Source organism: Oncorhynchus mykiss, chromosome 8, assembly GCF_013265735.2.
Source record: "Oncorhynchus mykiss isolate Arlee chromosome 8, USDA_OmykA_1.1, whole genome shotgun sequence".
NCBI classification, from domain to species: Eukaryota; Metazoa; Chordata; class Actinopteri; order Salmoniformes; family Salmonidae; genus Oncorhynchus; species Oncorhynchus mykiss.
Window position 1 is genome coordinate 11293224 of NC_048572.1, and position 14105 is coordinate 11307328.

At 41.9% G+C, this 14105-nt stretch overlaps 1 protein-coding gene across 4 annotated transcripts in view; it reads left to right on the forward strand.

Annotated features, from left to right (window-relative positions):
• Positions 1–14105, forward strand: part of lin28b (lin-28 homolog B (C. elegans)) — a 47569-nt gene that overhangs the window by 14594 nt on the left and 18870 nt on the right. For all 4 annotated transcript variants that reach the window (XM_036984747.1, XM_036984748.1, XM_036984749.1 and 1 more), the window contains one exon: positions 6896–7086. In XM_036984747.1, the coding sequence (XP_036840642.1) occupies positions 6896–7086 (191 nt within the window). The remainder of the gene's footprint in view (positions 1–6895; positions 7087–14105) is intronic.

Genomic DNA, 14105 nt, shown 5'->3' on the forward strand with positions numbered 1-14105 from the left:
TGTATTTGGCTAATGCAATGCAATGCTTCCGACTTCAATGCAATGCAATGCAATGCTTCCGACTTCAACTGTATATTTAATTGGGGGGGAAATCTATGTCCATAGCTTGATATTTAGCTCTATTCCCAAGTGGAAATGTCATATGTCTTAGATTTGATTGAAAGTCTTTTTAGACCGGGGTCCCCTTCATTAGGCACCAAACCGAAGAGAACGGACTGAAACACGGAGCAACTACCTGGATGCTCATTTTCCTTTTCTTTTTTTTGTTGTTGTTGAATTTTCTCCCCAATTTCGTGGTGTCCAATTGTTAGTAGATACTATCTTGTCTCATCGCTACAACTCCCGTACGGGGTCGGGAGAGACGAAGGTTGAAAGTCATGCGTCCTCCGATACACAACCCAACCAAGCCGCACTGCTTCTTAACACAGCGCGCATCCAACCCGGAAGCCAGCCGCACCAATGTGTCGGAGGAAACACCATCCTTGGTTAGCGTGCACTGCGCCCGGCCAGCCACAGGAGTCGCTGGTGCGCGATGAGACAAGGATATCCCTACCGGCCAAACCCTCCCTAACCCAGACGACGTTAGGCCAATTTTTCGTCGCCCCATGGACCTCCTGGTCGTGGCCGGTTACGACAGAGCCTGGGCGCGAACCCGGAGTCTCTGGTGGCACAGCTGGTGCTGCAGTACAGCGCCCTTAACCACAGCGCCACCCAGGAGGCACCATTTTCCTTTTCTGTTGCAAATGTTTTCAGTTGTGTGACCTAATAAACACTATCTAACTGTAGGCGTTATCACATTCCTGTTTTGTTTTTCAGTTCCAATTGAGAAACACTTATTTGTATTGAATTTATTTTGTGCAACTGGGGTCCTTTCTCTTTTAATTCATGAAGGTCGGTTACATTTCATAATATTCACATTTAATACCAACGACAACAGCAGAAAACGAAACAAAAAAAATACATTTGAAAAAGTGTCCATTTCTCTGGCAGATGTCAAATGTCCATAAGGTGCCATTGTACTGTTCATTTTTGTTTGCGTCTAGTTTTTTTTCTTAGTTGGGTCTGATGACAGTTCTGCTCTTAATTAGTTTTTTTTTTTTTTTTTTACCTTTATTTAACCAGGCAAGTCAGTTAAGAACAAATTCTTATTTTCAATGACGGCCTGGGAACAGTGGGTTAACTGCCTGTTCAGGGGCAGAACGACAGATTTGTACCTTGTCAGCTCGGGGGTTTGAACTCACAACCTTCCGGTTACTAGTCCAACACTCTAACCACTAGGCTACCCTGCCGCCTAGTTACATTTATGACCATTGTTCTCCACAGTTTTGCGCTTCTCTCCAGTCCCGTACTGTACCTCAGCTTTACAGCAAAGCAAGAAGCAGGGCTGCTGTTTTGTTTATGTTCAAAAATACAACTCTATTTGCAATGTTGACCTGTGCTTCTTACCTTTTTTTTCCTTTACTAGGGCCCCCTTTTGCTGAAGTGAATTAAGGTTGTCACCCTACTTCTGCTAGTTCTTTCTTTCTCCCCAGCCACCTCACCGTGGTTCTTCTCTTCTCCCCAGCCACCTCACCTTGGTTCTTCTCTTCTCCCCAGTCACCTCACCGTGGTTCTTCTCTTCTCCCCAGCCACCTCACCTTGGTTCTTCTCTTCTCCCCAGTCACCTCACCTTGGTTCTTCTCTTCTCCCCAGTCACCTCACCTTGGTTCTTCTCTTCTCCCCAGTCACCTCACCTTGGTTCTTCTCTTCTCCCCAGCCACCTCACCTTGGTTCTTCTCTTCTCCCCAGCCACCTCACCTTGGTTCTTCTCTTCTCCCCAGCCACCTCACCGTGGTTCTTTTCTTCTCCCCAGCCACCTCACCTTGGTTCATTTCTTCTCCCCAGCCACCTCACCTTGGTTCTTCTCTTCTCCCCAGCCACCTCACCTTGGTTCATCTCTTCTCCCCAGCCACCTCACCTTGGTTCATTTCTTCTCCCCAGCCACCTCACCTTGGTTCTTTTCTTCTCCCCAGCCACCTCACCTTGGTTCTTTTCTTCTCCCCAGCCACCTCACCTTGGTTCATTTCTTCTCCCCAGCCACCTCACCGTGGTTCTTTTCTTCTCCCCAGCCACCTCACCTTGGTTCTTTTCTTCTCCCCAGCCACCTCACCTTGGTTCATTTCTTCTCCCCAGCCACCTCACCTTGGTTCTTTCCCGTCCTCCTTCCGTCCTGATAAACCCATAGCAGAATGATCTACTTCTTCCCCAACCCCCCCCCCCCCCTCCCTCTGATCAAATATGGTCCGCTCCATAATCAGTGTGCGCTAGCGGTTAGCATGTTGTTAATTTGGGCCAGGGGGGAAATGGGAACACTCTTAAATGTTTGATGGGGGTTTGGGTAGAGGTTAGGGGGGTGTTGGGTAGAGGTCAGGGGTTAGTGGCTGTAATGAAAACGTGCGGAGGAGGGCGAGGGTGAGGTTTCGTCTTTTGATGTTTTTTTTAATTTTATATGCATCCTGTTGGGTCACGTCCATCTGTGACAATCGGGGCCAGCTTTGTCCACTTAGCACTTCCTGTGTGTAAAAAGATACTTAATGGCACCGCACCACATGGTCGTCACACACACACACACACGGTTGTGCGCATGGACACAGTCCCCCCCCCCCCCCCCCCCCACACACACACTGCTTCCAATAGGCTACTTCACTCCGACCAGCAGCTCCATCCCATAATTAGCCCTCACACAGCTCCTTTCTCGTTTCACTTCCTGCATCGATTACCGTGACTGGTGATGACGATGGTTAGGCTATTTTCATCCAGGGCGCTGGGTTTATTATTTGCTTCCTTCGCAGTTTGCACACACTCGCATGCACGCTACGCATGTACACACACATTCTGGAGGTAGTCTTATGAGCGTAATAAGTTCATAATCATTTTCTCCTCCCAGGGTGCTGTGAAAGACAATGTCTTCTCAGCGTTCCTTGTAAATTAACGATGAAAAATAGATGAACACACAAACACCACTCTGAAACAGAACACACACACACTCGGTCCAAATCCTTATTATTTGAATGTGGAAATGGACAAAGCACATGGGTAACTCAGAATGGGCAGGCAGTTTTGGAGGTGTGTGGGGGTTGGTGTGTTCCCTGCCTCTTTTCCTGTCAGTGGGTCCTCTTCCTGGGGGGGGGGGGACCTGCAAGGCTCCTGATCAAATGGAGGTTTTGTTCCTTGTCATTCCTGGTCCCCCCCAGGCCTGATCAGGAGTTGCTCCTCCATTGGAGCTGAACAGAATGTGCTAGAGGCATTTCTCTCTCGCCTCCCCTTCTCCCTCTCGCACAGCACACCCCCACCCTGCTCCAGGCCACTCCTCCATTTTGTTCTCTCTCTTTCTCTCCTCTGACCATGCCCTCTCTTGACCTCTGTGTGTAAACTGAAACCAGGCAGGACACCCGCCAGGTCACCTGAGAGGAGGGCACTCAGGTTGCAGGTTCTGATTCTTCAGGTTTACGCACACAGACACACACACATATGTGCACGTACGTGCATGCAAACACACACACACAGACACACACATATATGCACGTACGTACATGCAAGCACACACAAACGCACATCTGGCATAATATGCATTCCTTTGTCCGGAATTTATTTTATTAGGGAATAACTAAATTTCATTCATCTGATTTAGTTCATAGTCGAGTAGCTTGAATAAAGTCCTGCGGCAATTTGTAATTACTGACACATTATTTTACACACGAGATACTGTGGTTATATAAAAAGCCAATTGTATATCTTTACTATAATTTCCTAGATACTAGATATTCATTAAAGTATCTAGGAAATGTGAGTTGACATATTTCTAGTGGACAAAAGGACGTGTGCTTTTCTAACTGACAATCACTGGACCAGTGTTATGAAGGCTCAGGGGGTGGGGATGCGGGGACCACTGAACTTTGACCCGGAAACACATGCTGCTTTCATAAAATGATGACTGGCGCAGACGAGGAAGGCTCTCATTGATTGGCTGAGCCAGAGAATCAATGACTAGTCATAATTATGCCTTGAAAGAAAGAGAGAAGCAGTTCTGCTGAATTCTTATTTTTTATATGCCCGCAACATTTTAGAATTTATAATAATATATCCATCATAAAGTCGCTGGGATTTAAATAATTTATTAGCTATTTGAAGTTGTGGTTTTAGTTTGTTTTAAATCTGTGATTTGTACCAAAATGTATAATCATATCTCCTGAAGTGACCCACTACAGCTGAGACGAACATATAATACCCACCTTGGTTGTCATTAGCAACTTGTATGCATATTAATTCAGTTCACCATGACATCGCCCTTTTTCTTCCATTCTCTGTCCTTTTCTTTCCCCTCATCCCTTGTTTTGTCGTGAGTGTATGCCCTGTTGAATAGAGGTGTAGAATCCTTGCTGTCTCTCTCATTCTGTCCCTAATCCTTTCCTTTTCCTCACAGCATATCCAAAACATCCAGAACGGTCTCCTACTTTCAGCTAGCTGGAGTGAGCTAAGCTAATCACCTACTGCTTGCTAGCAGGAGACAGGGAATGATTTGAGTGAACGAAGGGATAAATGAACGAATGAATACATTGTGTGAAATCATGTATGATTGAGGAGTCTTTTTCACCCTTCGTGAAACGAGGTGTTTTAAATGATGAATGTGTCGATTCCCCTGTCTTTCGTAGTTATGGAGTTTTTCACCAATATTCTTTATAAAGAGTTTGTAGTGCTTTTAGTAATTTGGTTAGTAGTGTTGGTGATGTCTTTTAGTGATGATGTTCACGTCTTTATTGTCAAGAAGCACAACGATTTGTCCTCACCAAAATGACTAAATAATATCTATAGTAATAATGATGCATAGTGAAATCTCTGAACTACGATGCTGATTTGACCACTTTGAATGAATTGGTATGATTTGAGATATTTTGTAGTTTACAGTACTTTAAGTAAAATGTGACATTGTAATTTTCGAGACGCAGTTGTTGTAAGTATTTTAATTAACCATACAGTATTACATTTATTGATTCCAATGGGATATCCCAAATGTGTCTTGTGTATAACAGAAGGATTTGTTTCTATGTTATGTGAAAACAATTAGTGTTAGAAATGATGCAAACTGGTATTTTAGATATTTAAAAAATATATATATTTAGAAAACTCACTGTATTAGAAATAATAAAATATATTGAAATAATTGAGTGGTTTAGAGATTTGAAGTATATCATTTACTTGGATCTTTGGACTGCCTTTTTGCCCCTCCCACTTGTCTTTTTTATTTCAAGCAATAAATTAAAATTGATATTACTGTACGGATTTTAAATCATTGTTAGATATCATCAGAATAAGGGTCTAAATATCATCTAGGACAGATAGTAGCTGTTATTTTCATGTATTAAAATCATTAGTAGATAATGAATTCATGTTGATTAGTCAGTAGAAAGCTTCAGGGTATGTGAGATGATAAACACACCATTATAAAGATATTCAAGCTTCTATAATAGCGTTATTGTGTTCATAATTCTAAGCAACATTTTGTGTGAAATATAAAATGTATTATAGCAAATATACACGTATAAATCTATTCCAAAAACGGGTTAATTCATAAAGAAATTCCTTGTTTCATCTTTTGAAGAAATAAACTGTAATAACTTTAGTGCAGCTATTATTTCTGTCTATCCTATTGGTTTCCAGAGATAATATTTAACTAATAATATTTATATCAAAGATGAATAGAAAATAAAGCTATACATTGGACCAGATGTATTATATTTTCATGAAACATGAACATGAAATGATTGATAACACTTTATGTGGATAGTCCCATCTGTAGGTGCTCTACTGACTATCAGTAACATTTCAACCAACTAACTAACTATCTACTAACCCTAACCTTAACCCTTATCCAAATACTAACCGTAACCTTAGCAAGCAGTTCCTTATCAACAGATCAAACTAACAATCTGTCGAGGATTCTACAGATGGAAACTCCAGACCATACAAATAGTGTGACCCAAATAGTTTTATATGCATGAACTTCAATGGTTTATAGTCCTATTTTGTCTTTTGAACTTGTTTACCATAGATAAACACAAGCAACATTTGCACTGTGGTAAATTACTTAGTAAAGATAGCCCAAATAGTAGCCATTCTTCCCAACTGTACTCTTGTTTATACAATCATTCAGTCTCTCTTTCTCACTCTCGTGGCAACGTGCTCGTTTGAATAGCTCTTCATTGGCCTGCATACTGTTGGCTGGCTCTGACACTCCTTCAACAGCATGTATACATTTTGATGGTGTGTGTGTTTGTTCCCCTCTGCTAAATTCGGTTATGCGTCGGGTGCGATCCGTAAAAGATACATGATATCAGTCATATTATGTTGTTGTCAAATCATACATCTTTGATTTATATGTAGCCTAGTGTTTACGTAGTAACCAGATGAATAATTCAGATGGCACTGATAAAGACATATTTCTTGGGTAGAGGGAAGTGACAGCATTGGGTGCGAAACCCCACCCCCCCCCCCCCCCTCCCCCCTCCCTCCCTGTCAGAAGGAAACTGTCTAAGTGAGAACTAAAATGGGAGGGATGAGGAAGGGATGCACCTAAGCTACCAAATTTTCGATTTAATTACATTTTGTCATTTGATAAGGATGAACATTGACAATGACTGGAATTAAATAGTCGACATTCCAAAGGTTTGCTATAAATGCTAGCCCAAAAATCATTAATTGTAACAGTGCAGTGTTTCTAAAGAGGGGTGGTCTGGATGTAATTGTAATTACATGGTAATAATTCAGTATCTTTTAAAGGATGGTCTGGTCGGTATAATTCAAATTCCATGGCAGCATTTCTTAAAGGGCTGGTGTGTTGATTTTTTTTCCTCCACAGAGTAAACTGGTGATGGAGGGCTTCCGCAGCCTGAAGGAGGGCGAGCAGGTGGAGTTCACCTTTAAGAAGTCCTCCAAAGGCCTGGAGTCCCTGTGGGTGACGGGGCTGGGTGGGGGACCGTGTGCGGGCAGCGAAAGGAGACCCAAAGGGAAGGTCCCGCCCCAGAAGAACCGCAAACCAAAGGGAGACCGGTGAGTACAAGGGCAAAGCATGCTGAGAAGGCTCTGATTGACAGGAAGTACATTGTGGATGGAGCTTTGCTGCACAGGATTTTTAAAACGACATGGGCAAAATGGCTGTCACTTTGGGAAAGACCATGGACCTCACGATATTATCACGATACCTAGGTGCCGATATGATATGTATTGAGATTCTCACGGTTCTATATGTTTTGCAATTTGATTCTGCAATTCTATTGTGATTTGACGTTCCAAACATATTGCTCACTATACGTCTGCTGCAGAGAGACGAGAGATAACATGATATAATTAGTTTTGGTCAGTCATGGAAATAAGTGCTGAAAACATGTTTGCTCACTATTTAAAAAGAACAACAAGATATAGGATATAGGTACAGCCGACTAGCTGTGTTGTTTTGTTTTTGAAACCAGGTTTGCTGTTCACTTGTGCTATATAAGATGGAAGGGAGTTCCATTCAATCATGACTTTGTATAGTACTGTACTTTTCCTTGAATTTATTCTGGACCTGTGGACTGTGAAAAGACCTCTGGTGGCATGTCTGGTGGGGTGTGTCTCAGTGCTGTATGCAAGTCACGATACAGATGTAACTGTATTGAGACCCCCGTCACTACTGCTACTGGAAACCAACATTAAAGTAACGTGGACAACAAAGAATTAAAAAGGCTAAACTGATTTGTTAACATTTAAAAAGTAATCTGTTGATTTACGCTCAAATTTTACTGATGAAAAAAACAACCATTTTAAAAAAAGTAAACACGAATCATATTATTTGGTATTAATATGGAATAAAATGTTAGTATTAGCCTTACAAATATGTATGTTTCTGCTTTCATCAGTTGGATAGTTATCAGGGGGCCTAGGTTGTAGATCTAGATCTAAGTACATAGCGATTGCCATGGTTATTCAGCTTGAGTCATGCATTGAATAGGGCACTTTTCCCGCTATTCAAAGTCAATTTATCACCTTCCACAATCTTAAAATTGTGCCTGGGTAGGTTTGTGAATCTCAATGCATTTTACTGCAGGTATTATGAAAGGGGGTGTTTTGACTATATCTGAATACTGTCTGTGGTGTTGAGCTGGACTGTTACAAGACTTTCAGGAGTAGTGAACGTTAAATGTGAACTCTTTCCCGACATCAACATTTTTAACGTCTTGTTTAGTCCCTAAGGCTTATATGGAACTCGCTGAAATAGTTTGATGGTTGCTGTATCTGTGCTCTACCTCTCTGTCCCTCTTCTACTGAGAAAACATGCAGTTCCTCCTCCTCTCCATGTGTCAGAGCACCTGGTGCTGCAGTGAACACACAGAGACGGACTGGGATGGAGCTATATGTGGCTGCCATCGTGGGAGGCTACTTCACATAGTTCCACTGTACAGTGTACATTAAAGCCAAAATCTGGAGTTTGTGTATCCACTAGCAGTAAGATGAAGAATGGGGGCTGGAGAAATGTAACCTAACTACTCTCAAATTCATAAACGCAACTCAAGTTATTCTTAAATAATCAATGAATATAGGGCAGGCTGTCATCAAAGAACCATTGAACAAGGAAATATCACAGATTATTCCTTAATTTAAAAAAAATTAAGCTGTGTGCCTAACGTTTGCGATCTCAAGGTTTATGTAATTCTTTCCCTACAATGGATGTAAGATGGACAGTGCCTTCAGAAAATATTCATACCCCTTGGCTTATTCCAAATGTTGTTGTTACAACCAGAATTCAAAATGGATGAAACTTATTTTTTCTCTCTCACCCGTCTACACACAATACCCCATAATGACATGGAAAACATGTTTTTAGACATTTTTGCAAATGTATTGAAAATTAAATACAGATCTAATTTACATACAGGAAGTATTCACACCCCTGAATCAACACATGTTAGAATCCCCTTTGGCAGTGATTACAGCTGAAAATCTCTTAGAGCTTTACACACCTGGATTGTACAATATTTACACACCTGGATTGTACAATATTTACACACCTGGATTGTACAATATTTACACACCTGGATTGTACAATATTTACACACCTGGATTGTACAATATTTGCACATTATTATTTAAAAAATTCTTCAAACTCTGTCAAGTTGTTTGTTCATCATTGCTAAACAGCCATTTTCAAGTCTTGCCTTAGATTTTCTAGCTGAGTTTTTAAGTTAAAACTGTAACTAGCCAGTACAGATCCAGGTTCGATCCCGGGCTGTGTCGCAGCCGGACGCGACCAGGAGACCCATGAGGCACAATTGGCCCAGCATCGTCCGGGTTAGGGAAGGGTTTGGCCTGCTGGGATGTCCTTGTCCCATTGTGCTCTAGCGACTCCTTGTGGCGGCCATGTGCATGCACACTGACTTCGGTTGCCAGCTGTACGGTGTTTCCTCCAACACATAGGAGCAACAATAAAATAACAGTAGCGAGGCTGGCACTGGTACAGCGTCAATGTGCGGGGTCACCGGTTAGTTGAGGTAATATGTAGGTAGAGGTAAAGTGACTATGCATGGATAATAAACAGAGTAGCAGCAGCGTAAAAATTGGGGGTGGGTTGGGGACAAGGCAAATAGTCCGGGTAGCCATTTGATTAGCTGTTCAGGAGTCTTATGGCTTGGGGGTAGAAGCTGTTAACTTCTTTGGGACTGGGGGGCAGTATTGAGTAGCTTGGATAATAAGGTGTCCAGAGTAAACTGCCTGCTACTCAGGCCCAAAAGCTAGAATATGCATATAATTAGTAGATTTGGATAGAAAACACTGAAGTTTCTAAAACTGTTTGAATGATGTCTGAGTATAACAGAACTCATATGGCAGGCAAAAACCTGAGAATAAAATCCAACCAGGAAGTGGGAAATCTGAGGTTTGTAGTTTTTCAAGTCATTGCCTATCGAATGGGGTCATATTGCACTTCCTAAGGCTTCCACTAGATGTCAACAGGCATTAGAACCTTGTTTGAGGCTTCTACTGTGAAGGGGGAGAGAATGAGAGCTGTTTCAACCAGGTGTCTGGAAGAGTGCCATGAGCTCAGTCTCATGCGCAACCGTGAGAGTTAGCGGCGTTCCATTGCATTTCTGAAGACAAAGGAATTGTCCGGTTGAAACATTGAAGATTTATGATAAAAACATCCTAAAGATTGATTCTATACATCGTTTGACATGTTTCTACGACCTGTATTATAACTTTTGGGACTTTGTCTGAACTTTCGCCTGGACTTGCCCGCCTCGTGAGTTTGGATTTGTGAACAAAAAGGAGGTATTTGGACATAAATGATGGACTTTATCGAACAAAACAAACATTTATTGTGGAACTGAGATTCCTGGGAGTGCATGAAGATCATCAAGGGTAAGTGAATATTTATAATTCTATTTCTGACTTTTATGACACCTTTCCTTCTTTGGAAAATGGCTGTATGTTTTTCTGTGGCTAGGTGCTGACCTAACATAATCGCAAGGTTTGCTTTTGTCGTAAAGCCTTTTTGAAATCTGACACAGCGGTTGCATTAAGAAAAAGTTTATCTATATTTCCATGCATAACACTTGTATCTTTTATCAATGTTTATTATGAGTATTTCTGTAATTTGATGTGGCTCTCTGCCCTTTCACCGGATGTTTGTTTGAGACAATGCATTTCTGAACATAAAACAACAATTTCAAATGAGGTTTTTGGACATAAAGATAAACTTTATTGAACAAAACACACATTTATTGTGTAACATTAAGACACGTGAGTGCCATCTGAAGAAGATCAAAGGTTAGGGATTAATTTAATCGCTATTTCTGACTTTTGTGAGGGCTCTCCTTGGCTGGAAAATGGCTTTATGGTTTTCTGTGACTAGGTGCTGACCTAAACTAATCGTTTGGTGTGCTTTTGCCGTAAAGCCTATTAGAAATTGGACACTGTGGCTGGATTTACAAAAAGATTATCTTTAAAATGGTGTAAAATACTATGTTTGAGGAATCTTAATTATGGAATTTCTGTTTTGAATTTGGCGCCCTGCAATTCCACTGGCTGTTGGCGAGGTGGGACGCTAGCGTCTCACATATCCCAGAGAGGTTAAGAAGCCTTTAGGACCTAGACTTGGCGCTCCGGTACCGCTTGCCGTGCGGTAGCAGAGAGAACAGTCAATGACTACGGTGGCTGGGGCCTTTGACAATTTTTTTGGGCCTTCCTCTGACACGGCCTGGTATATAGGTCCTGGATGGCAGGAAGCTTGGCCCCAGTGATGCACTGGGCCATACGGACTACCCTCTGTAGTGCCTTTCTGTCGTAGGCCGTGCAGTTGCCATACCCGGCGGTGATGCAACCAGTCTCTTGATGGTGCAGTTGTAGAACTTTTTGAGGCTCTGAGGACCCATGCCAAATATTTTCGGTGTCCTGAGGGAGAATATGCGTTGTTGTGCCCTCTTCACAATTGTCTTGGTGTGTTTGGACCATGATAGTTTAGGTGATATGGACACCAAGGAACTTGGGGCTCTCAACCTGCTCCTCTACAGCCCCATCGAGGAGAATTGGGGTGTGCTCGGTCCTCCTTTTTCTGTAGTCCCGAATCATCTCCTTTGTCTCGATCATGTTGAGGGAGAGGTTGTTGTCCTGGCACCACATGGCCAGGTCTCTGACCTCCTCCCTATAGGCCTTCTCGTCATTGTCGGTGATCAGGCCTACCACTTGTCATCAGCAAACTTAATGATGGTATTGGAGTTGTGCTTGGCCATGCAGTCATGGGTGAACAGGGAGTACAGGAGGGGACTGAGCACACACCCCTGAGGGGCCCCTGTGTTGAAAATTAACATGGCATATGTTGTTACCTACCCATACCACTTGGGGGCGGCCCTTCATTGTCTCCAAGTGTTTGTGGAAAGCAGGCTGAACCAGCTTTTCCTAAGATTTTGCCTGTGCTTAGCTCTATTCCTTTTCTTTTTATCCTAAAGAACTCCCTATTCCTTGCCGAGGACAAGCATACCATAACATGATGCAGCCACCATCATGCTTGAAATTATAAAGAGTGGTTCTCAGTGATGTGTGGTGTTGGATTTGCCTCAAACATAGAACTTTGTATTCAGGACATGAAGTCAATTTCTTGGCAACGTTTTTTGCAGTTTTACTTTATTAGTATTGTAGAGTAACTACAATGTTGTTGATCCATCCTCAGTTCTCAGATCAAAACCATTAAACTCATGGTGAAATCCCTGAGCAGTTTCCTTCCTCTCCGGCAACGGAGTTAGGAAGGACGCCTGTATCTTTGTAGTGACTGGGTGTAATGATACACCATCCAAAGTGTAGTTCATAACTTCACCATGCTCAAAGGGATATTCAATGTGAACGTTCGCCCCAGTCTGAGGTCCTGAGCGCTCTGGAGCAAGTTTTATTATGGGAAAAATGGAAGAAGTTTGGAACCACCAAGACTCTTCAATGTCTGTTTTTTTCTTTAGGCTTGCCATATCAAAGGGATTGAATACTTACTGACTCAAGAAATTTCAGCTTATCATTCTGAATTAATTTGTGAATAAATCTAAAAACATAATTTCACTAACATGAAAGGGTATTATGTGGAGGCCAGTGACACAAAACCCAAGTGTAATACATTTTACACTCAGGCTGTAACACAACAAAATGTGGAAAAAGTCCAGGAGTATGAATACTTTCTGAAAGCAATGTGTATCTGCATAGACCAAATCATTGTGTGATTGATATAGCTTTCTGGCTATCCAATCCCTCTCTTAATCAGGTGTGAAAACAAAGGTTTCCTCTTTAATAATAACATCTGCCGAAAGGGTTCCCTGGATGTTTTACACCAGTGAATAATTCAGTGTATTTAGGAGAGTTGGGGCTACTTTGTGGTTGGTTATCTCCATGGGGATTTGGAAGAGGGGCTACTTTGTGGTTGGTTATCTCCCATAGTGATTTGTATCGTGTTGAGGATCAGAATCTGTGTTGGTAGGTAGCAGGTACTTAAGTTTGATTACACCTCTTGTTCTCTGCTGCTTACCGTATTATTCCACAGGCTGGACAGAACTATAACTAAAACCATACTTGAACACATCAGTGTATAAAGTCCTGCGTTCCAAATTATCTGTCCTTTTTCTTAAAGTGTGCACTTGTTCACTTCCCTTCGTGGATTACAAGGAAAGGACCGTCAAAAGAAAGATGGTGGAAACTCGTCACACTTTATTTGCATAGTCCAGAGAGTCCGTGTATAGATGCTCTACAGATGGTTGATAGTATGATCATCTGTTGACGAGCAACTGCTTGGTAAGGTTAGGAGTAGGTTTAGAGTAAGGGTTAGGAAAAGGGATAAGTTCAGTGTTTTGTGTTAGTTGAAATGTTACTGACAGCCATGGGAAGATGAGGTTAAGTCAAACTTCCAGGGTTAGAGGTTCCAGAATGATTCAACGCAACAAGCTGTTATAAATTTGGCTCGCACACTGCCCACATTGTAGCCTTCCTGACTCTTAAGAGCCTGTGATAAAACTTAATCCACAGGTATTTTTTTAGAAGCTATTGATCCTCTGTAGCTAAATTATGCAAACTCTTATTTTATCTATGTTGGTTCATAAATAGATGAGTCTTTAGAGCATCTACAGATGGACTATCCAAATAAAGTGTCACCGGAAACTCTGTTTAGCCCGTACTTTCACCAATCAAATGCTTTAAAATGCGTGGGGAGGAGTGCACAGGTACAAACACTGAGAGAAGTGACATACAGTTCTTAGTTCTTCCACTCAAGTTTCCAGTTGATATTATTAGATGCGAAACTGTTAGATAACCCTAACCTCAACTCATCATACGTCAGTATAATGTTAGGTGTTTAGGATATGCTGAGAAGTGCTATGTTAGGGTGGCAGGTAGCCTAGCGTTTAAGACAGTTGGGCCAGTAACCGGAAAGTTTCTTGTTTGTAAATAAGAATTTGTTCTTAACTGACTTGCCTAGTTAAATTAATAAATCCCCTAGCCAACTAGGTGAAAAATCTGTTGATGTGCCATTTAGCAAGGCACTTAACCCTAATTGCTCCTGTAAATTGCTC